General features: G+C 37.2%; 2 protein-coding genes across 2 annotated transcripts; one reads left to right on the top strand and one right to left on the bottom strand.

Annotated features, from left to right (window-relative positions):
* Positions 1 to 14,788: 14,788 nt before the first annotated feature.
* Positions 14,789 to 19,041, top strand: LOC101262898 (lipid phosphate phosphatase delta). Its single transcript, XM_004234707.4, has 8 exons — positions 14,789 to 15,196; positions 15,272 to 15,367; positions 15,456 to 15,530; positions 15,612 to 15,742; positions 15,901 to 16,004; positions 16,085 to 16,213; positions 16,971 to 17,086; positions 18,474 to 19,041. The coding sequence occupies exons 1-8, from the start codon at positions 15,044 to 15,046 to the stop codon at positions 18,882 to 18,884; spliced, it is 1,215 nt and encodes a 404-aa protein (XP_004234755.1). The 5' UTR covers positions 14,789 to 15,043; the 3' UTR covers positions 18,885 to 19,041.
* Positions 19,042 to 19,181: 140 nt separating this feature from the next.
* LOC101262598 (fatty acyl-CoA reductase 2, chloroplastic) lies at positions 19,182 to 22,083 on the bottom strand. Its single transcript, XM_004234706.4, has 9 exons — positions 21,550 to 22,083; positions 21,356 to 21,459; positions 21,061 to 21,260; positions 20,867 to 20,967; positions 20,544 to 20,754; positions 20,300 to 20,461; positions 20,136 to 20,217; positions 19,645 to 20,045; positions 19,182 to 19,562 (listed from the first exon to the last, which is right to left on the bottom strand). Exons 1-9 carry the CDS (start codon positions 21,878 to 21,880, stop codon positions 19,397 to 19,399), a joined length of 1,758 nt encoding a protein of 585 aa, XP_004234754.1. The 5' UTR covers positions 21,881 to 22,083; the 3' UTR covers positions 19,182 to 19,396.
* Positions 22,084 to 23,022: the final 939 nt, after the last annotated feature.

Here is a 23,022-nt window from a genome sequence, read left to right as displayed (position 1 = left end):
CTACATTTTTAGAGACTAAATATCCTAGTAAGGGGGATATTGATAAAACAGTGTCATTTTATGAAGTTGTGGATCATCAAGAAAATTGTCAAGATCAAAGAAGTGAGGGACAAGAAGTTGTACCTTCTCTTGCTAATCCAAGTGGGAGAATTACTCATTTAGAGAATATCCCAAAGGAGACACATGTGCGGAAGAGTATACGAGGAACTATTTCCTGACGTCGATTTCATATCAAAGGGGAAGCATTGATAGTTATTCCGCAAGATGATGAAGAGACTAATTCAGTTCAAGAGGCTTTTTCAGTCCCTACTAAGGATAAGTGGATAAAAGCAATGAAAGAAGAAATGCAGTCCATGTGGACAAATCATGTTTGAGATTTGGTTGATCTTCCGCCAAGTCGAAAGACAATTGGGAATAAATAGGTTCTCAAAATTAAAAGAAAGGGGAATGGTGTAATTGAATGCTACAAAGCTCATTTGGTGGATAAGGGGTATATACAACTAAAGGGCATTGCTTATGAAAATATTTTCTCTCTAGTTGTGAGATTTAGTTCTATTAGACTGATTCTAGATAATAGTTTCAAGTAGGAACTTGGAGTTAAATCAAATGGATGTAAAGACTGCATTTCTCAATGGGGAACTAGATGAAGAAATATATATGGAACAACTATTTGGTTTAATCCAAAATGGTCAAAAGTGCAAAGTTTGCAAGCTCAAAAAGTCTATTTATGGACTTAAACAATGATCAATGCAATGATACTTAAGATTTAATCACCTTATCACGTCTTACGACTATAATATAATCGATGAAGATCATTGTGTGTATATAAAGCGGTCTGAAATAGACTTTGTGATATTGTCCCTTTATGTGGATGATATACTACTAGCTGGTCTTACTTTTGTAAAGGCTATAAAGAGTTGGTTGTCCCTAAATTTTGAAATGAAGGACATGGAGAAACAGAATTCATCCTTGGAGTAAAAATTCATAGAGATTGCTTTAAGAATTTATTAGCTTTATCACAAGAATCATACATTTAAAGAATTCTTGAACGATTCAAGATGAAAGACTGTAAATCAATAGACAACCCTGTAGCTAGTGAAAATTTGAGCCTTGAAACTTGTCCCAAAACTCAAAGTGAAAAGATGCCATGAAAAGGGTCCAATATTCAAGTGCAATCGAGATTTTAATGTATGCAATGTTGTGTACACGTCCCGATATTTTTTATGCAGTAAATTTTGTTAGTCGTTATCAATCCAATCCGGCACAAACACATTGGAAAGTTGTTAAGAGAATTTTGAGAACAGATACTTAAGGGGCAGTGTTGATTACAAATTATGTTATCAAGAAAGTGACTTACAGTTGGTGGGTTACTCTGACTGGGGTGGAAACTTGGATGAAAGAAAATCCACTTCTAGTTATGTTTTTTTTTGCTTAACCATGGTACCATTTCACGGAGTAGCAAGAAATAAACATGTATAACTTTATAAACCATGGAAACAGAGTTCATTGCATGCTCTACAACAGTACAAGAAGTTGTATGGCAAAAAAGATTCATGGAACACTTAAGGATCATTGGCAGGACAATGGATGCAGTGCAAATTTTTTGTGATAGCCAAGCAGCAATGACATATACTAAAAACCCTAAGTAACATAGTAAAACTAACCACATAGATACAAAGTATAATTTTGTTAGAGACATCATAGCACGTAAGGAAATTGTTTTACATTACATTTCTACGCACAAGATGGTAGTAGATCCCTTAACAAAACCAATACCTAGAGATATGTTTGTTAAACATGTGAAATCTCTAGGCTTGCGTGGGATGTAAAATGATATATTTCCTTATTTGAACATCTTGATCATAATGTATGGATATCTTGATATATTTTTGATGTTTTTATGGTTGTTTTATACATTCTTATTATATATTAGCACATCCACAATATTAGAGTATGTCGTACAAGTTGATAAGGTTGACTTTCTCACCTGAGCAACCGCCTTGGGCGCTTATGAAAAGTAAGTCAAGATGAGACATATGTGTTTCTTAACTCTAAAAGGAAATCTAATATATGTGGCACCTTCGATTAAGAATGTATTATTTAAAGTCGCTTTAGTAAAAGACTAGCAAGAGAAATGTCAAAAAGGATCAAAATTATGGATCCCACTACCCATAATACTCGTAGACAAATGTGAGATCTCCTATAAAAAAAATTACAATAGAGTGGTAGAACTCAGGTCAAGTAAATGATTACTTGGACCAAGATTTGTACAATATAAAGAAATGAAAATTGGCATACCCTCTAATGGAATCAGAGGCGCACTGTAATATGCAATTCATACTGCATGTGCTTCATTACTGCAAATTGAAAGGTAAGTGAATACACCTTACTTCACTTTTATGTGAGATCTTGAAAAAGTTTTTTTTTTCACTAGTGCCCTTATGAATTTGACAGTATCATGAGGTGATGGGTTAGTGTATGCTACTTTAGTATGAATCTAAAGCTTATAAAAATACAACCTGAATGAGTAATGCTAGGAAAGCAGTTACTCCTAATCTTAGTGATATGTGGGCAAAAGGAAGATCATGCCAAATCTATACATATTATGCATGTGTCTAGGACCGGTCCATTATGAAGTCTATTTTAGTTAGCATCATAAGTGTTGACACAAGACATATGAAAATTGAAAATTGAAAATTGAAAGAGGACTAAGAAAAGCCATGTGTGTATATAACCATGTCTGGGCATCTAAGACATGTTATATGACATGATAGTATATAATAAATTATCATAAAAGGGTAATAGACTCTTATGCTGATCTAGAAAAAGGATTTCTAACGTAAGAGCTTCAAAACTTAGTGTGTGAGCGGTCACAACAATACACTCGATATGAATGTCTATAGGAATTTACTTTTCAAAGTCCTATTTGTTTCATCCCATTATGTGTGAGTGGGAGATACTGGAAATAGATACACTCGTTGATGGGTTAACTAGTAACTTTCTTCATTCATGAAGTAAGTTACACTCCACTAAATAACTCCGAAATAGTAAAAGATAAGAGTTATGAATGGAGTAGTAGTTATAGGATAAGGGGTGATGTAACTCTTGAATAAATAAGAGTTATAAGCCTTAACCTTGTCCTATAAAAGGGAGGACTTGGGGTCATCCAAAACCAACACAAATAACACAAGAAAGAAGTTTCTTACAGAATGAGTGTAATTGTTGTTCAAAACAATACAAGACTCCATAGTGATCTTGTAAGAAATCGCTTAGGCAATTGGTGGTGATAGCACTTGATCCTACAACAAGAAGGTATATATAATTCCACACAAATCTCTGAGTCTAAATCCTTCAAGTAATGTAAAGGAAAATGATAATTATAACATCTTTTCATGTATCCTTCAATCAATCATCTTTGATTTAATTTTATAATTTATCCTTTAGCCTCCAAGAAGTGTTACTATTTGATATTTTTGGAAAATTAGATGAACATTAACACGAGATATTAAATTTTTTTAATAAATAAATAATCTTTATTTGTACTAACAAATACTTATAACAATAACTTTTACATAAACATAAACCACAAAGTTTAATACATGTGCTTAAAAACAACAATTAATATCATAAGAATATTAATGACTTTAAAAAAATATACGAGGATCGGTAACAGTAGAATGATATAGAAAAGAAAAAATTGAACCCACTGAATGCAAAGTGTTTACTTGAGGAAATCATTCACCTCTAGTACTCGAGGTTTGAAGGAATAGTGTAACGACCTGTTTAGTCGTTTTGAGCAGCAGAGTTAATTTATGAAAATCACTGTCTGGGTCGACGGATCCCACGATGAACCGTCATGGGCACGACGGACCGTCAAGGGTGTCTCGTTCCAAAACACTTAGAATTTAGAAATTTGGGTACTGAGATCGACTCTCTGAACTTCACGACGAAATGACAGGACGGACCGTTGAGGGCTCGACGGACCGTTAAGGGCTCGACGGACCGTCACAAATCCTTCTGCAGAATTAACTCTCTAAACCTTGTGACGGACGTGCAGGACGGACCGTCACAGTTGTGATGGACCGTCACAGGCTGCGTGACCCTGACTAGGTCGGATTTCTGTTAAATATTTTAAGGGGCATTTTGGACTATTCCTGCTTATAATTATAAAATTAGTGGTTTAATGTTAGAACCTTGAAACAAGTAGTGGGGTATTTTATCATCTTTTATACTTAATTATATGCTAATTAGGGTAAAAGAAAGAGGGTTTGAATAAGAAAAAGAAAAAGAACAGAGAGAGAGGGAGAAACGATCGATTGAGAGAGAGGAAGAACGCAACTTTGGGAAAGTAGATTGCTTGATCACAATTCTTCGGTGGAGGTAGGTTATGGTTTATGCTATTCGTAGTAAACTCTTAATAGCGAATGATATGTATTGGGTAGTGTTGTGAACCCTTCTATATGCTTAATTGTATGCTTGCATGAATGTGATTATATAATTGTGATAAAGTAAGCATGATGAAGCTATTGAATCCTAAATCTTGAAAACCCCTAATCTACTTTGTTAATGATGATGCCTTGGTATAAAAGAAGGCTTGATGAACAAAAGTGGTGAGATTAGAGGATCGGGTGTCACGTTCCGACACCAGGATAGTATATGGATCGGGTGCCACGTTCCGGTACCAGGATAGTATATGAGGATCGGAGTGTCACGTTCCGACACCAGGATAGTATATGGATCGGGTGCCACATTCCGGTACCAGGATAGTATATGGATCAGAGTGCCACGTTTCAACACTAGGATAGTATATGAGGATCGGAGTGTCACGTTCCGACACCAGGATAGTATGATGAGGATCAGAGTGTCACGTTCCGACACCAGGATAGTATGATGAGGATCGAAGCGTCACATTCTGACACCAGGATAGTATGATGGAGATCGGAGTGTCACGTTCCGACACCAGGGTAGTAAGGAGAATGAATCTTGAAATATGTTAATATACTCAATTTAATGAACCTTTTCCCAAATGAGTATGGTATGGAGGCTTGAGTCCTCATGGGTATACTTGGCGTTATTATCAATGATCCTTGTACTTGTTGTTGCTACCTGTTGAGTATTGTAGTTGATTTTATGATATTATCTGATATATATTGCTTTCTATTTTGAGTTGGCCGATGATATCTACTCAGTACTTATGTTTTGTACTGACCCCTACTTGTATGTTTTTCTTTTGTTAATTGTGGAGTGCAGCAAACGTACCGTTGTCTTGAATTTAACCGCAACTCTAGCAAGTCTTCATCACGTCAGATTTCAGGGTGAGCTATTGTTTCTAGCTTGGAATGGATCTTCTTCTTCACGTCTTGATGCCTTGAAGTTCTGGCATGGACTAGCTGTTTAGTTATTTTAGCTTCTTAGATACTCTTAGATTTAGTAAGTTGAGGATAGATGTTCTTGTGATGATTATTTCCAGATTTTGGGGATAATGATAAATTTTGAGTTTTAGAAGTTGATTATTGATTTTGTTAATGAGTTTTAAGTCTTCCGCATTGTTTTCTATTTATTATGTATGAAATGTTGGGGTTCAGATTGGTTGGTTCGCTCACATAGTAGGATAAGTGTGGGTGCCACTCATGACACATTTTGGGTGTGACAAACTTGGTATCAGAGCATTAGGTCCGTTGGTCTCATCACACAAGAACGAGTCTAGTAGAGTCTTAATGAACGGTAGGGGGACGCCTTTACTTTTCTTTGAGAGGCTATAAGACTTTAGGAAAATTCCATTCTTTCTTTCTTTCGTGCTATTACTTGGATCCAATTGGTATCTAGTTGATACATATTGGTATCTAATCATCTTCACTCTATTTCGCAGATGGTTAGAACTTGAGCAACAACTACGCCAACACCAGCACCGGCAGGACAGAGTGCGTCTGAGCCAGCCACTGGGATTGTAGCTCGAAGAGGAGCAGTGACAAGGGGTCATGGTAGAGGTCGTGGGAGGTCGTCCTCTAGAGGAAGAGGACAAGCACCTGTCCCGTGTAGCACTAGGGCGGTGACTCCTCCACCGACTGAGGAAGTAGTAAGAGAGGGTGAGGAAGGGGAAAGTGAGCAAGTGCAGAATGAGGAATTACCACCCCAACCTACCCTAGAGATGATTAATCAGGTTCTTGCTTATCTTAGCGGGTTAACTGATCAAGGCCAGACACCTCCAGTGTTTTTTGCACCAGCACCTCAGGTTCTGGAAGTACGACAAGCCGTCGCTGAGGCTCCCCGCATGGATGCCTCATTGGAAATAGGCACGTTTCCTCGTTTGACTTCAGGGCCTATAATGACAAGCGATCAGCATGAACTTTTCAGTAAGTTCTTGAAATTGAAACCTCCACTCTTCAAGGGTGCTGAATCTGAGGATGCCTACGATTTTCTGGTTGATTGTCATGAGTTACTACATAAAATGGTCATAGTGGAACGATTTGGCGTTGAGTTTGTAACCTATCAGTTTCAGGGAAATGCCAAAATGTGGTGGCGGTCACATGTTGAGTGTCAACACGCACAGGCACCACCTATGACTTGGGCATCATTCTCTAGCTTATTTATGGAGAAGTATATCCCCCGGACCTTGAGGGATAGGAGGAGAGATGAGTTCTTGAGCCTAGAGCAAGGCAAGATGTCGGTGACTGCGTATGAGGCTATGTTCCGTGCATTATCCAGGTATACCACCCAGCTTTACTTCAGTCCACAAGAGCGAATTCGCCGTTTGTGAAGGGGTTGAGGTCAGATTTGCGAATTTCAGCCTTACAGGTAGCGGCTACAGCGAAATCCTTTCAGGAAGTGGTAGACTTCGTGATAGAGGTGGAGGGAGTGACGTCAGATGACTTCACCATGACATTGACATCTAAAAGGTTTCGTAAGGGAGGTGAGTTTAATGGTTCTTACTCCAGAGGGCAGGGTTCAGGAAGTTATCTGGCCCGCCCTATTCAGTCTTCACTACAGACTGTAGTTGGGGGTCCACCACAGACCGGTCAACACTTCTCTAAGTTTGGAGGTTATCGCCAGACTCCGTCGTTCTCACAGAGACCTATGCTTGAACCCAAAGAGTGTTATGGATGTGGGCAAATTGGACATATTAAGAGATATTGTCCAAAACAGAGTTACAGACCCAAATAGTCAAAGGTAGAGGTGGTCATGGAAGAGGCCGCTATTCGGGAGGACGTGGTGGCTGAGGTAATGGTGGTCATCAAAACGGCCGGGGTGATGGGCAAACTAGAAATACTGCAGCGCAGCATGGTAGGGGCAACGGACAGACAGGTGATAGGGCCCATTGTTACGCTTTTCTAGGGCGGTCGGAAGCGGAGACATCAGATGCTGTTATCACAGGTAATCTTTTGGTTTGTGATTGTATGACTTCTTTATTATTTGACCCTGGCTCCACATTTTCATATGTATCTTTCTCATTTGCTACTGGTCTTAATTTAAATTGTGAATTGCTTGACATGCCTATTCGTGTTTCTATTCGTGTTTCCACATTGTTACGCTTTTCTAGGGCGGTCGAAAGCTGAGACATCAGATGCTGTTATCACAGGTAATCTTTTGGTTTGTGATTGTATGACTTCTGTATTATTTGACCCTGGCTCCACATTTTCATATGTATCTTCCTCATTTGCTACTGGTCTTAATTTAAATTGTGAATTGCTTGACATGCCTATTCGTGTTTCTACTCTGGTGGGTGAGTCTGTGATAGTTGAAAAGGTATATAGATCTTGTCTGGTGACTTTTGTGGGGAGAAATACTCATGTAGACTTGGTTATCTTAGAAATGGTTGACTTCGATGTAATTCTGGGTATGACTTGGCTTTCTCCAAATTTTGCAATCTTAGATTGTAATGCTAAAACTGTAATGTTGGCCAAGCCTGGGACAGATCCGTTAGTGTGGGAGGGTGACTACACTTCCAATCCGGTTCGTATCATCTCCTTTCTTCGTGCTAAGAAAATGGTTAGTAAGGGTTGTTTAGCTTTCTTGGCACACCTCAGGGATGATACTACCCAAGTCCCTTCAATTGAGTCGGTTTCGATAGTCCGTGAGTTTCTGGATGTGTTTCCTGTAGACCTTCCTGGTATGCCACAGGATAGGGATATTGACTTTTGCATCGATCTGGAGCCGGGTACTCGCCCCATTTCCATACCTCCTTATAGAATGGCTCCAGCGGAGTTAAGGGAGTTAAAGGCCCAACTTCAAGAGTTGTTAAGTAAAGGTTTCATTAGACCAAGTGCATCCCCTTGGGGTGCTCCGGTGTTATTTGTGAAGAAGAAGGATGGGAGTTTTCGAATGTGCATAGACTACTGGCAGTTGAACAGGGTAACTATTAAGAACAAGTATCCCATTCCTCGCATTGATGACTTGTTCGATCAGTTACAAGGTGCTTGTGTCTTCTCTAAGATTGACTTGAGATCCGGTTATCATCAATTGAAAATACGGGCAACAGATGTGCCAAAGACTGCTTTTCGAACCAGGTATGGGCATTACGAATTTGTAGTAATGTCTTTTGGTCTTACGAATGCCCCTGCTGCTTTCATGAGCTTGATGAACGGGATTTTTAAGTCATATCTGGATCTCTTTGTGATCGTATTTATTGATGATATACTGATATACTCCAAGAGTAAGAAGGAACATGAGGAGCATTTGAGAATTGTGTTGGAAGTGTTAGGGGAGAAAAGGCTTTATGCCAAATTCTCCAAGTGTGAGTTTTGGATAGATTCAGTGTCCTTTTTGGGGCACGTGGTTTCTAAGGATGGAGTGATGGTGGATCCTTCTAAGATTGAAACAGTGAGAAATTGGGTAAGACCTACTAATGTGTTAGAAATAAGGAGCTTTGTTTGTTTAGCCAGCTATTACCGTCGATTTGTCAAGGGATTCTCTTCTATTGCTTCCCAATTGACGAACTTGACTAAGCAGAGTGTTCCATTTGTATGGTCGGACGAGTGTGAAGAAAGCTTTCAGAAACTCAAGACCTTGCTGACTACTGCACCTGTCCTTACCTTTCCAGTAGAGGGTAAGAACTTCATTGTTTATTGTGATGCATCCTATTCTGGTTTGGGTGCAGTGCTAATGCAAGAGAAGAATGTAATTGCTTATGCTTTGAGGCAATTAAATTTGCATGAACGTAACTATCCGACCCACGATTTGGAATTGGCCGCAGTTGTGTTTGCATTAAAACAATGGAGACATTACCTATATGGGGTCAAGTGTGAAGTCTATACGGATCATCGTAGCCTACAGTATGTCTTTACTCAGAGGGATTTGAATTTGAGACAGAGGAGGTGGATGGAACTACTGAAGGATTATGATGTTATCATCTTGTATCACCCAGGAAAGGCTAATGTTGTGGCAGACGCCTTAAGTAGAAAAGCAGGGAGCATGGGTAGTTTAGCCCACTTACAAGTTTCTAGACGCCCATTGGCTAGAGAGGTTCAGACTCTGGCTAACGACTTTATGAGGTTAGAAGTAAATGAGAAGGGAGGATTTTTGGCCAGTGTGGAGGCGAGATCTTCTTTTCTTGAAAAGATCAAGGGAAAACAGTTTGATGATGAGAAACTAAGCCGAATTCGGGATATGGTGTTGCGAGGAGAGGCTAAAGAAGCAATAATGGATGAAGAAGGTGTTTTGAGAATTAAGGAAAGGGTATGTGTGCCCCGTGTTGATGATTTGATCCACACTATTCTTATAGAGGCTCATAGTTCCGGATATTCTATACATCCTGGTGCAACCAAGATGTACCGTGACCTAAAGCAACACTTTTGGTGGAGTAGAATGAAGCGCGACATTGTTGATTTTGTTGCCAAATGTCCAAATTGTCAGCAAGTAAAGTATGAACACCAGAGGCCCGGAGGAACACCTCAGAGAATGCCCATTCCTGAATGGAAGTGGGAGAGAATTGCAATGGACTTCGTAGTTGGTCTTCCAAAGACATTGGGGAAGTTTGACTCTATTTGGGTAATTGTGGACAGATTAACTAAGTCTGCTCACTTCATCCCGGTCAAGGTGACCTACAATGCAGAGAAGTTAGCCAGACTCTACATCTCAGAAATTGTTCGATTGCATGGAGTTCCACTTTTCATCATATCAGATAGAGGTACGCAGTTTACTTCTAAGTTTTGGAGAACATTGCATGCTGAATTAGGTACTAGGTTGGACCTTAGTACTGCATTTCACCCTCAGACCAATGGTCAGGCTGGGCGAACAATTCAGGTGTTGGAAGATATGCTTCGTGCATGTGCGATAGAATTTGAGGGTCATTGGGATAACTTCTTACCCTTAGCGGAGTTTTCATACAATAATAGCTATCACTCAAGTATTGATATGGCTCCTTTCGAAGCATTGTATGAGAGGAGATGTAGGTCTCCCATTGGTTGGTTTGATGCATTTGAGGTTAGACCTTGGGGTACTGATATTTTGAGGGATTCATTAGAGAAGGTGAAATCTATTCAAGAAAAGCTTTTAGCGGCTCAAAGCAGGCAAAAGGAATATGCAGATCGAAAGCTTAGAGACTTGGAGTTCATGGAGGGTGAGCAAGTCTTGCTGAAGGTTTCGCCCATGAAAGGGGTGATGCGGTTTGGAAAAAGAGGTAAGCTAAGACCGAGGTATATTGGACCATTTGAAGTACTTAAGCGAGTAGGGGAGGTGGCTTATGAATTAGCCTTGCCCCCAGGACTGTCAGGAGTGCATCCGGTATTTCATGTGTCTATGTTGAAAAGATACCATGGGGATGGAAACTACATTATTCGATGGGATTCAGTTCTGCTTGATGAGAATTTGACTTATGAGGAGGAGCCTGTTGCCATTCTAGATAGAGAAATTCGCAAGTTGAGATCAAGGGAGATTGCATCCATCAAAGTTCAATGGAAGAATCGACCAGTTGAAGAGTCCACTTGGGAGAAGGAGGCTGATATGCGAGAAAGATACCCACACCTGTTTACAGATTCAGGTACTCCTTTTCGCCCTTGTTTTTCTTCTTGTGATCGTTCGAGGATGAACGATGGGTAAATTGGTATCTATTGTAACGACCTGTTTAGTTGTTTTGAGCAGCAGAGTTAATTTCTGAAAATCACTGTCTGGGTCGACGGATCCCACGACGGACCATCATGGGCACAATGGACCGTCGAGGGTGTCTCGTTCCAAAAAACTTAGAATTTAGAAATTTGGGTACTGAGATCGACTCTCTGAACTTCACGACGAAATGGCAGGACGGACCGTTGAGGGCTCGACGGACCGTCACAAATCCTTCCACAGAATTAACTCTCTGAACCTTGTGACGGACATGCAGGACGGACCATCACAGGCTGCGTGACCCTGACTGGGTCGGATTTCTGTTAAATATTTTAAGGGGCGTTTTGGACTATTCCTGCTTATAATTATAAAGTTAGTGGTTTAATGTTAATAATTTAATTACTTGGGGGGTTAAAAGAGAGAACCTTGAAACAAGTAGTAGGGTATTTTATCATCTTTTATACTTAATTATATGCTAATTAGGGTAAAAGAAAGAGGGTTTGAATAAGAAAAAGAAAAAGAAAAAGAACAGAGAGAGAGGGAGAAACGATCGGTTGAGAGAGAGAAAGAACGCAGCTTTGGGAAAGTAGATTGCTTGATCACAATTCTTCGGTGGAGGTAGGTTATGGTTTATGCTATTCGTAGTAAACTCCTAATAGCGAATGATATGTATTGGGTAGTGTTGTGAACCCTTCTATATGCTTAATTGTATGCTTGCATGAATGTGATTATATAATTGTGATAAAGTAAGCATGATGAAGCTATTGAATCTTAAATCTTGAAAAACCCTAATCTACTTTGTTAATGATGATGTCTTGGTATAAAAGAAGGCTTGATGAACGAAAGTAGTGAGATTAGGGGATCGGGTGTCACGTTCCGACACCAAGATAGTATATGGATCGGGTGTCACGTTCCGACACCAGGATAGTATATGGATCGGGTGCCACGTTCCGGTACCAGGATAGTATATGAGGATCGGAGTGTCACGTTCCGACACCAGGATAGTATATGGATCGGGTGCCACGTTCCGGTACCAGGATAGTATATGGATCGGAGTGCCACGTTTCAGCACCAGGATAGTATATGAGGATCGGAGTGTCACGTTCCGACACCAGGATAGTATGATGAGGATCAGAGTGTCACGTTCCGACACCAGGATAGTATGATGAGGATCGAAATGTCACGTTCTGACACCAGGATAGTATGATGGGGATCGGAGTGTCACGTTCCGACACCAGGGTAGTAAGGAGAATGAATCTTGAAATATGTTAATATACTCAATTTAATGAACCTTTTCCCAAATGAGTATGGTATGGAGGCTTGAGTCCTCATGGGTGTACTTGGCGTTATTATCAATGATCCTTGTACTTGTTGTTGCTACCTGTTGAGTATTGTAGTTGATTTTATGATATTATCTGATATATATTGCTTTCTATTTTGAGTTGGCCGATGATATCTACTCAGTACTTGTGTTTTGTACTGACCCCTACTTGTATGTTTTTCTTTTGTTAATTGTGGAGTACAGCAAACGTACCGTCGTCTTGAATTCAACCACAACTCTAGCCAGTCTTCATCACGTCAGATTTCAGGGTGAGCTATTGTTTCTAGCTTGGACTGGATCTTCTTCTTCACGTCTTGATGCCTTGAAATTCTGGCATGGACTAGCTGTTTAGTTATTTTAGCTTCTTAGATACTCTTAGATTTAGTAAGTTGAGGATAGATGTTCTTGTGATGATGACTTCCAGATTTTGGGGATAATGATAAGTTTTGAGTTTTAGAAGTTGATTATTGATTTTGTTAATGAGTTTTAAGTCTTCCGCATTGTTTTCTATTTATTATGTTTGAAATGTTGGGGTTCAGATTGGTTAGTTCGCTCACATAGTAGGATAAGTGTGGGTGCCACTCACGACACGTTTTGGGTCGTGACAAATAGATCCTTCCAGGATGGAACGATTCTATTCCCAAGTGTATTGATACAAAAAAATAATTTGCAAAAGAATTGAAAGAGTTACAATACTTCGAAAAGATCACAATCTTTCATAAAAGTTACAATTTTTCATAAAAATCGCAACTCTTCATAAAAGTCATTACTTTTCATAAGTCACATCTTTTCATTAAAAGGAAAGATTTTTTTTAAAAATAAATCAATTTAAAAGAACATTCTAGCTTGTTTTCTCTACTTAAATTGTTGAAGGTACAATGAAAATTCCTTAAATATCTATATTACCATCTCTTGATGAAATTAAAATTAAAATTTAATATGCCATTGTAAGGACATAGAGACCTTAAAATCATTATCACACCTTGATGTGCAGAGTGAACCATGAAAAGAAGAGAATTAATAAACTTTTTGACATGTGTTCTAGGATGTATCGGATGACCTGTAAAGAAATATGACTAGACTTGAGCCTCTTTTAATCCCAAAAACATAGATTATGCAATAAATTAATTGTTCATATTCAATATAAAGTATGGACAAATCCTCAAGTTTACTGCAAGTTGTAAATACTTTTCTTGAAGTAATAGGTATGTTTCTCGACATTGCGATTAGGGTAAAAGTACAGTTTCAAATTGAACTTTATCACTTTGCTATGTTGATTTTTAAAAAACACCCTAACAAACTGAATAATTTTGTATAATATTATTCCTTTTCAAGTATATATAATAAGTTGAAAGGTTGTCCAAATATGATGCATTCTCCCTTTAATTTTTTATTCTAATAATTACTTATGATACTTTTAAATGAGGAAACAAAATGTAAGATTGAACTTTCTACACAAAATGACTCTAAGTAATACTTTTGATAGGGGTGGCTCGACAGTGTTAAAAAAAGACATGTGCCTTAGGCTCCAAAATTTAAGGGGCCTCATTTTTTATTATAATATATTGAATACTATTTATACAAAAAGTAATCATTTCATGAAACATGAAGGGGTTATTAGAAGAAATTTAATATTTTTGAGTACTATATCTTATGAAAAGTAATTCAAAATAAGAATGATTATATTATGAGGTGAAAACTAGAAGAAATAAATTATATACAAGTTATTAACAATTTAAGTTTAAGGCCCTGTTTAATTTTTGCTTTAGGCCACTAATACGCTTGAGCCGCTCCTGACTGTTGATTCGTCTTCTCGGTCATATGATCGAGAAATGCAAGTTCAAAGTGGGGAGATTGTCTGTACTATGAAATATATTAAAGACTAGTACACCACAATTTATGTTCAATTTTTTTTATTGAATTAAAGTTTGATCAATTAAAGTTATATGAAATCATGACTAAAGTGGAGAGGAAATAGTTTAGTAATAATTTATCATGTAATTTTATCAATTTTTTTTTAATTTGGTAAGATTGAGTTAACAACTGGGGTTATTTTTATAGTTTAACAACTTATGAGATTTTTATATTTATGAGAAAATATACAATATAAAAATACTATATCGCATGTCTAAATAAAACTTCAATTACATCACATTCCATATCACAATTTTATTCGTCGGGCTAAACGAGCCATTAATTTTAATGACCAATAAATTTAAATATTTTTTATTAAATTCGGTAACATTAAATTTCCTCGCGAAGCACAAATAATATATATATATATATATATATGTATATCATCTTTTTTTTATTTGAATTCTAGTACATCAATTTCATCTTATAACATAAACTAATTTGATCAGCTAATTAAATTCTTGAAGAATCATTCTTCAAATCCTTTAAATAATTTTTTTTTTTAGATTGTCATACAAATATTATAATTTTTTTCTTAAAAATTGGGACAATAAAGAAAAAAATATTAGAGAAGATTACGCAATATGACAACTTGATAATGCCTATAATTTGATAGTCAAACTGACTCTCTCTCTTTCAAAGGAAATCAGTGTTTCTTGGAAAGACCAATTTCTCTAAAATACAAAGAAAAATATTGTTAAAATTCAAGAAGCCAGCCAGCCAGAGGAATCATTGTTTCTCTGGGAAAAGAAAGGGGAAAGAGGAGGTTTGATGGAGAGCATTCAGGTGTTGTCTCTGTGTGGAATTGGTACATGGGTCATTCTATCTTCAATCTTTAATGTCACCCAAAAGATTAGATCTTTAACTCAACCATGGGTTTCTAGTTATGTTGTTTCTACCACTCCTATTACTTTAAAGATCCAGGTTTGCTCTCTCCTTTTACTTTCTATGATGCCTCTGAAAGTTTGTGGCCTTTACTTATTGATTTCCTTTTTGCAGAAATATCATAACAAGTATTTGGATGCCTTCTTTTCTGCCCTTTCTTGTGTTGTTTCTGTGCCATTCTACACTGCTTTCCTTCCATTGCTATTCTGGGTATGTCTTTGTTTTGCAATTTGTACTTGTGTTTCTTACAATTGCAAAGCTATCTATCTTCTTTTATAGTGGAGTTTTTATGTTGCAGAGTGGGCATTGTAAATTGGCTAGACAGATGACCCTTTTGATGGCTTTGTGTGATTATATTGGTAACTGTATAAAGGTACTGTCTTTTCTCTTAATGTATTGTATTGTATGTAAGTTTTTCTAGGTGAGTTTTAATTGATCATGTTTAAAATTGCAGGATGTTGTATGTGCTCCTAGACCTAGCGGACCACCTGTTAGGAGAATAACAGCAACTGAAGATGAGAAAGAAAATGCTCTCGAATATGGGCTTCCTTCTTCGCACACACTCAACACTGTCTGCCTGTCAGGGTACACCTCTTATTATTGTTCTGCTGCTTCATTCTCTGATGGAATTAGCATATTAGTCTTTGCTTCGTTTAGGAACGAAAAATACTCAACCTGCTGCATTTTGTGCTTTATATCAGCGTATTCTTACTCCTCTTATTTCCTTTTTTGGGACAAATCAGGTTCCTCCTTCAGTACATCTTATCCTACACACAAAATGATGATGTTATTACTGGATTAGCTGGATTAGCAATCGTTTGTTTGTTTATTTTCTTCATTGCAGTAGGTAAGTCCTATTTTTCCTGCATGAGGCTCCAATTTTACTTCTTCTAAACATTCAGGACTCAAATTTTGCCTTTCTGTCAGGAAGAATATACCTGGGAATGCACAGCTTAATTGACATCATTGCGGGTCTAGCTTTCGGATTGGCAATCTTGGCATCCTGGCTTTCTGTTCACAAATACATAGATGATTTCATAGTTTCGGGGCAAAATGGTATGATTACTGTTACCTGTTTTGAATTTCCTTGGTCTTAAGGTTGTGTCATTCAAAAATCAAAATCTAGAGAATTGGGAAGAGAAGCTACGCTGCCTTGCTGATAACCCTGATGTGCTTCTTGGTAGATATCCACTTCAAATCATATTGGAATACAGAGATAGATCAAGATGCCCAATAGAGTCTTCCAAATCACTTTGTCATGACCAATAGTCTTCCAAATCAGTAGAGGAGTAAAATAGGAGTGGTGATATTGCTGATGCTTCTACCACTGGTGTGGTATCTTGAAAGTACACTCCAAAATCCAAATGGATGTTTAACAATGGCTTCATCAAATACAAAAGAACAACAACATAATCAGTGTAATCCCACAAGTAGGTAGGGTATGGGGAGGGTTAGTGTCTATGTAGACCTTACCCCTACGAGGTAGAGAGGTTGTTTCTAATAAACCATTGACTCAAATATTAAAAAAAACGACAAGTGATGTTTAAGTAGATAGAAATATTTAAGACAACAATTCATAATGTACCATCTACGGTGCTGATATTTAGACTATACTGCCTGGAAATGCACTTGAGGTTCCTGAAGCTCAAAGATGTTAAAGCTTAGTTCCTCCTGCAAAAAATTCTCATTTTTTATCCTTTTTTTAAAAATAGATTTGATTCTTAATGTGAGTTTCCAGTTCTTTGTCATCTTTATTTCATATTTGAATGACTATTTATCTTGCCCTGGTTCTGAGATTTGAAATTATTTGCAGTTGCATCATTCTGGGCTGTGCTATGCTTCTTGTTGCTCTTTGCTTACCCTACACCGCAGTTTCCAACTCCAAGTTTTGAGTTCCATACAGCCTTTAATGGTGTGGCATTGGGAATTGTAAGCACACAACTGTAATTGCTTGACTTTATCTTGTTAAGTCATAATTGTCCTTCCACTTATTCCTTTGTTGAGACCTTCTACTGAGATTTGTGTTCATTGACCAGATTGCTTCAGTGCATTTGCCTAAAATTTTTAGTAGTTATCTTGTTGCTTAGCATATGATCGTAGGAGTTTTCTTCTCCTACTTCCTAGTTCACGTGAATCAGCTATGTTGATATGAAAAAGTTCCACGCTGGTTTCTCCTTGATGAGTTTTTCAGAAGGCAGTGGTCTATTTACAAAGTGATTGTCTCTGGACAATTTGTTGGAGAAGGTGGTCTTTTGACTGTTCAGCCCAACATTTTCTTTACTCTTAATAAACTTGCTATTGATTGCACTTTGACTTGTATGATTAAAATGATTCTATTGGAAGTCATCAAACTCCATTTAAATTGAATGACCAATATTGCAAACTTTGAATTTAGTAATGTAAACAAGGCAGCTGAGGGCTAAAAAATTGTGTGGGTTGCTGTCCTGGAGTGGAAGTCATTTTCCTGTTGCTACCTTGGTTTTGATAGCCAAAATGTAAGCATGTGTTGCTGTATTCATACCTATGTGTGCCTTTGTTGGCTATCAAGGAAACAACTAGATATGTGATAGAGTAGCATAGGTTTCCGAATCCTCCTGCATGTTTCATTTGCTTAGCTATTAACTAAACAAAAATGGAATAAGTAGAATTGTTGGAGAGAGAGAGAGAAGATGTGTCTGCTCCTTCCCTTGTTGGTCCTAGTCAATCTTAAGCTTTCTCTTTCGCTCTAATATTGTCCCTTGTTTTTCCTACTCCTGCTTATGTTCCTGTTCAAGACCTCAGTCTCTCTGGGGACGAGGGCTAATAATCTCGTAGACCTTAGTTTCTTGTGGGTTTCAATGGTGGAACTAGGATTTTCACTAAGGGGTGTCAAACTATAAAGGATAGATCCACGAAGAAACCAAGGAGAGTCAATATGCAATATATATACATAAAAATTAGTTATTTTTACCTAGTTACACAATGTAAATTTCCGACGAACATGTGGTTCCTCCACCAGTAGGTTTCATATGTATTAGATTGAGGAAAAACTACTTGGTATTGGTTTTTTCTATGATAGTTTACATAATGAATTTCTGTTCCGCCTCAAAATTTGAGTACTTGGAAAAACAGAATACTGCTGTCCTGGCATTTTTTGGCAAGGTTACTGTCGTACAATTTCTTTTTAGTTATTATGCACGTCCTTGTGCTCAGTTCAGTTTTTTTTTTGGATGTATAGAAAGATGTGATGATCCCTTATAGATAAGTGATTAAGTGTGCTTTTACAGGGTATTTGCAAGTGCCTCTAATTTCATGAAAACAAAATCCTTTTGTCCAGGTTATTGGTGTCCATCAGACGTATCATCAGTTTCATCATGAGAGTGTACCCCGTGTCTTCAATCCCCAGCTTACCCTTCCTGCATTTTTGGGAAGACTGATAGTAGGATATCCAACTATACTCCTTGTAAGGTTCTGCAGCAAGGCTCTTGCCAAATGGATGCTTCCCATGCTTGCCAATGCATTGGGCATCCCAGTGAGATCAAGCAGCTATGTCCCATCACTAAGCATTTCAGCTTCAGCTAAAAAGTCAGATGAAATAAAGCAAGCAGGTTATATTCAAAAACTATTCTTTTTCTCCCGGCAGGACTCGTTTGAAGTTGATACTGGTATTAGGCTCTTTCAGTACGCTGGTCTTGCTTGGTCTGTGGTGGATCTTGTGCCTTCTCTATTCTTTCACCTGAGCCTATGATGCTTGATATTTCATGTATAATAGAATATATATTGTTTGTGTTGATATTTAGGAATACGTTCTTATCTGACCATTTTGAACTCTTGTATGGCAATTTTGAACTTGTGTAATATATTATTCTTACTGATGTAAATGAGATATTCTGCGGGTTCTGAAAGCAATTCTAGCTACTTCGAGAGCCATATAGATTAACGGGGGAAATAATATGTTGTTTTTCCATTTGTACACAGAACTAGACAAGTATATAATCGTAGGCTTGCACTGCACATATAAATAGAAAATGATGAATCCTATACATTTTTGTGGTAGACTGATCACTTTGATATGATATTATTAATATAGTATATTGAAAATGATATTACATCAGTGATTATCAGGAAGTTTTTGTTAAAGATGATCTTGTCCGGAAATCACAAGTCTTTTGTGAAGAAAAGAAAGTTAAAAGTAAAACCAACAGTTGTATACTTGTATTACAGTAAGAAGATGCAGAAACATAAAGGAGCAGAGTAAGATTAAGTGCACGATCCTCTTCCTTTCATTACATGCTTCCTTAGCCCTGGAATGTGGACATTAGAGATGTAATCTTTCCAATCTATGCTTTCTACATCAAATCCAAATTGCCATCTTTCTTCTTTAGACATGGATTCCATCAACCTCTGAGTATTGCTGTTGTCAAATCTGGAAAATTTTTGGAACTCTTTTAACCTCATAAAAATGGTGCAAAACTTAATGGAGAGGATAATAAAGACCAAATTCTTACCTTCCCCCATAAAAAGTGTAGGGTTCATAAATATTAGCCAGGTACTTTGCTTGCTCCACTGACTTCCTGCAGATGTTCTCAAGTTTCCTGGACAACTTTCCATTTGGATCGGTCAGATCTGTTAGGCCACTTCTGTTAATGGCGTCTCGCCATAGATGGGATGATAAGTCCTCCATGGATCTGAGCAGCGACATTTTTGGAACATGAATTGGTCTTCCTTTGGAGTCGATGTAGGGTGAACGGTTGAAGTGATCAAATAGCATTCTGGCCAGGTCCTTGAAGACTAATGGATTTACAGCAGATGAAGCAACCTGGTAAACGTTACTACTTCCTGGTTTTCCTTCTGTACCATGTTTTGCCATGGCTGCCAAGGTTGCGTTCACAACCATGTCAGCTGGAACCTACGTACATGAGAGACACAAATAAATACACACTACTATACCCTTTATATATGTTAATGTTCATACTGGATATTTATTTTAAGAACTTGCCACATCAAGAACTCCATTAGGGTCTACAAGAAACCCTGTGAGCTGTCCTTTACCATAGTACAAGATGATTGGATCCATCATCCTGCATATGAAAGTAACATTAGTTTTTAAGGTGAATTATTGCAAGTCTTTTTTGTGATTTGAGTTTTAAGTAGAATATTCACCTGCTCCCTTCCATCCATCCAGGAAATGGTTCCTTGTAGGTGCTCTCAATGACACTTGGTCGAATAATTACTACAGGAATATCACCTCTCATACTGTCTATCATCATCTCTCCCATTGCCTTCGTGAATACATAAGTGTCTTGCCACCCAAATTTGTTAGCTCTGATCAATTCAAATGTACTCTATGTTAAGCAAATATATAATGAAGCAAGCAAATATTTAGTGCTATAATATATATACATACCTCTGTAGACCAATCTCTTTCATTTTCTGAGCAACTGAATTATTTTCTAAACCTTGTTTAGACTCCAAAACTAACTTTATCTCATCTTCCACATTCAATGAGGTGAAGGAGTTTGGATTAACTTCAGAGAGAAGATTCTCCTTTGCTATACTATCTCCAATGCAGAATGGCTTCTCCATAATTCTACCTTGTCGCTGTCCATTAACATATGCTGTTTTTAACATGAAATAATCTCTTCAGTCAATAGACATATCATTCAAGTTAAACATCTCTTGATAAATTGGTGACGCAAGTAATTTCTTGTCGGAGAGTGAGTGACTTACCTGTGGATACTTGAAGAAAGAGTTTAAGGTTGTGACATTGTTTTGCAAAGTTCATAAGGCGGGTTGGTCCTCCAGTATTTATATCAAGTGCAATATCGTACCTGCAAATTTTATCAAATATATACTTTCTTCAGGCATGAGAAAGAAAACATGAACATATATGCACACAACTCCAGATGTTAATCTGCAATAACCTTTCATCAAAAGTGGTATTGGCAGCAGAATTTACAATTATGTCAACCTCTTTTGCCATCATGTTGGCTGTGTCTTGATCGATTCCAAGATTAGCTTCACAAACATTACCTAACACAGGTACCAACTTGCTCAACATGAAAGTCTGATAAGATTTCCCATGAACTTGTTTGAGACAATTGAATATATCAGCATTGAGGATCTGATGGAAATTTTGAAAAAACAAACTTGTTAATGGTGGAAAAGTAGCCATAAAGAGAAGTAGTGTATGAGTACATAAGATTAATGCATAAATACTTCATTCTTCAATCTCTGCATAGCAACTTCTTTGTTCTTTGCCTTGATCAAGATGAATATTTTGTTCACATCAGGTGCTGTCCTTAAGATCTTCTCAATTAGAACTGGAGGGAAGATATGAAGTTATTAAGAGTCGAGAGTAAGGAAAGAAAAACGTAGGAGATATAGTGCTGTAAAGTATACATATAATATACCTTTTCCCAGAAAACCAGTTGCACCAGTAATGAGAAATGCCTTTCCTCTCAGAAACATGTTAATGCCTATACCATCATCATGCCTTGGCTGACCATAAGGCACCAAATCCTTCACCTTAATTTCAGTATTTGAAGTCAAAACCAAACTTCCTAAACTTTTTTCCGAGCTAACCGATGATCTCTCTGTTACAACAGAAGAAACATTACCATTTTTTGTACCACTAGTTTGGCAATATACCTTGTTAGGAGGACACCATCTCCAATTCGTTGACAATTTCAAAACAGTTTTGGGTATAACAGATGAAGAACTTAGACTACTCACAGCCTCCATATTGATGCAAAGAGAAAAAAAAAAGTTTTAGAGGAAAATGAAAGGAAAGATTATAGCTATGAGGTTGGCTTGCAACCTCTACTAGCTTAGCTAATCACTTGTTTCTTGTTTCTTGTTTCTAATTATTATTTTTTTTTAAAAAAAAAGAAAAAGAAAGTGAAAAACAAGTTAACTAACAAGTGAGTTTGGTTTGATGTAAGAGGAGGGAATTATTGAGGAAAAAGAAGGTTTGGTTGAAGAATATTTAAGGGAAGATGAGATGAAAGTTAGGAGAATGAAAAAAAAGCACTCTTTTTGCCACCTCTCTGCCCCTTTCTTCACACTTATAAACACTAAGCTAACTTGGCGGGAGTAATTAATAATCTTTATAACTATTATTCAAACTTTTCTCTTTCTCTCTCTTTCAACAAAACATATCAAGGATAAAGAGTGTGACAATTATTCCAAGGGACAAAAATCATTTTTTTCTTTTTAAAACTCAACTACCTCTCCAACATTTAACAATCGACATTTTCATCTTTTATGGATTGATAGCTTTAGATTAGTTGACCCATCATTGAAGGGGTAAAATAGAATTTCATTTATATTCTTAATTAGTTATTGACTCTCCTAATTAATCAGATGTTATTTTCCATACTTTTCCTCCGTAAAGTAATTCTAGCGCGTGTGTTTTCTTTAAAGAAAATTATATGCAATAGCAAATTATTAATTCAAATTAAATGCTATAAACATAGTTCGATTTAATTGTATCTCATAGCAAACTGTTGTTATTTCGCCTCTCCCCTGGTGGAATCTTGCTCGTCACTCTTGTTCTTGCTGGCAATCTCGCTCTCTTTTATACAAACACAAATGTATAAAATGCATTTGTGTTTGTATAAAGTGAGAGAAAATTGTATGTATACATATATTTTCGTACCCATCCCTCCCTCTCCTAGATCTCGCTCGCCACTCACTTTATGCAAACACAAATGTATACATTGCGTTTGTGTTCAAAGCGAGAGAAAATTGTATATATGCAAATACAAATGCATATATTTTTCATCCTATACACTTATGATTATATAAATACGATCTTTTTCTGTCCACTTTTCTTTTGTCTTTCTCTCTTTCTCGCTTTATACAAACATAGATTATACAATTGA

The sequence above is a fragment of the Solanum lycopersicum genome, chromosome 3, assembly GCF_036512215.1.
Source record: "Solanum lycopersicum chromosome 3, SLM_r2.1".
NCBI classification, from domain to species: Eukaryota; Viridiplantae; Streptophyta; class Magnoliopsida; order Solanales; family Solanaceae; genus Solanum; species Solanum lycopersicum.
The sequence above is the reverse complement of the archived record's forward strand: the minus strand, read 5'-3'. Positions and strand labels throughout refer to the sequence as shown.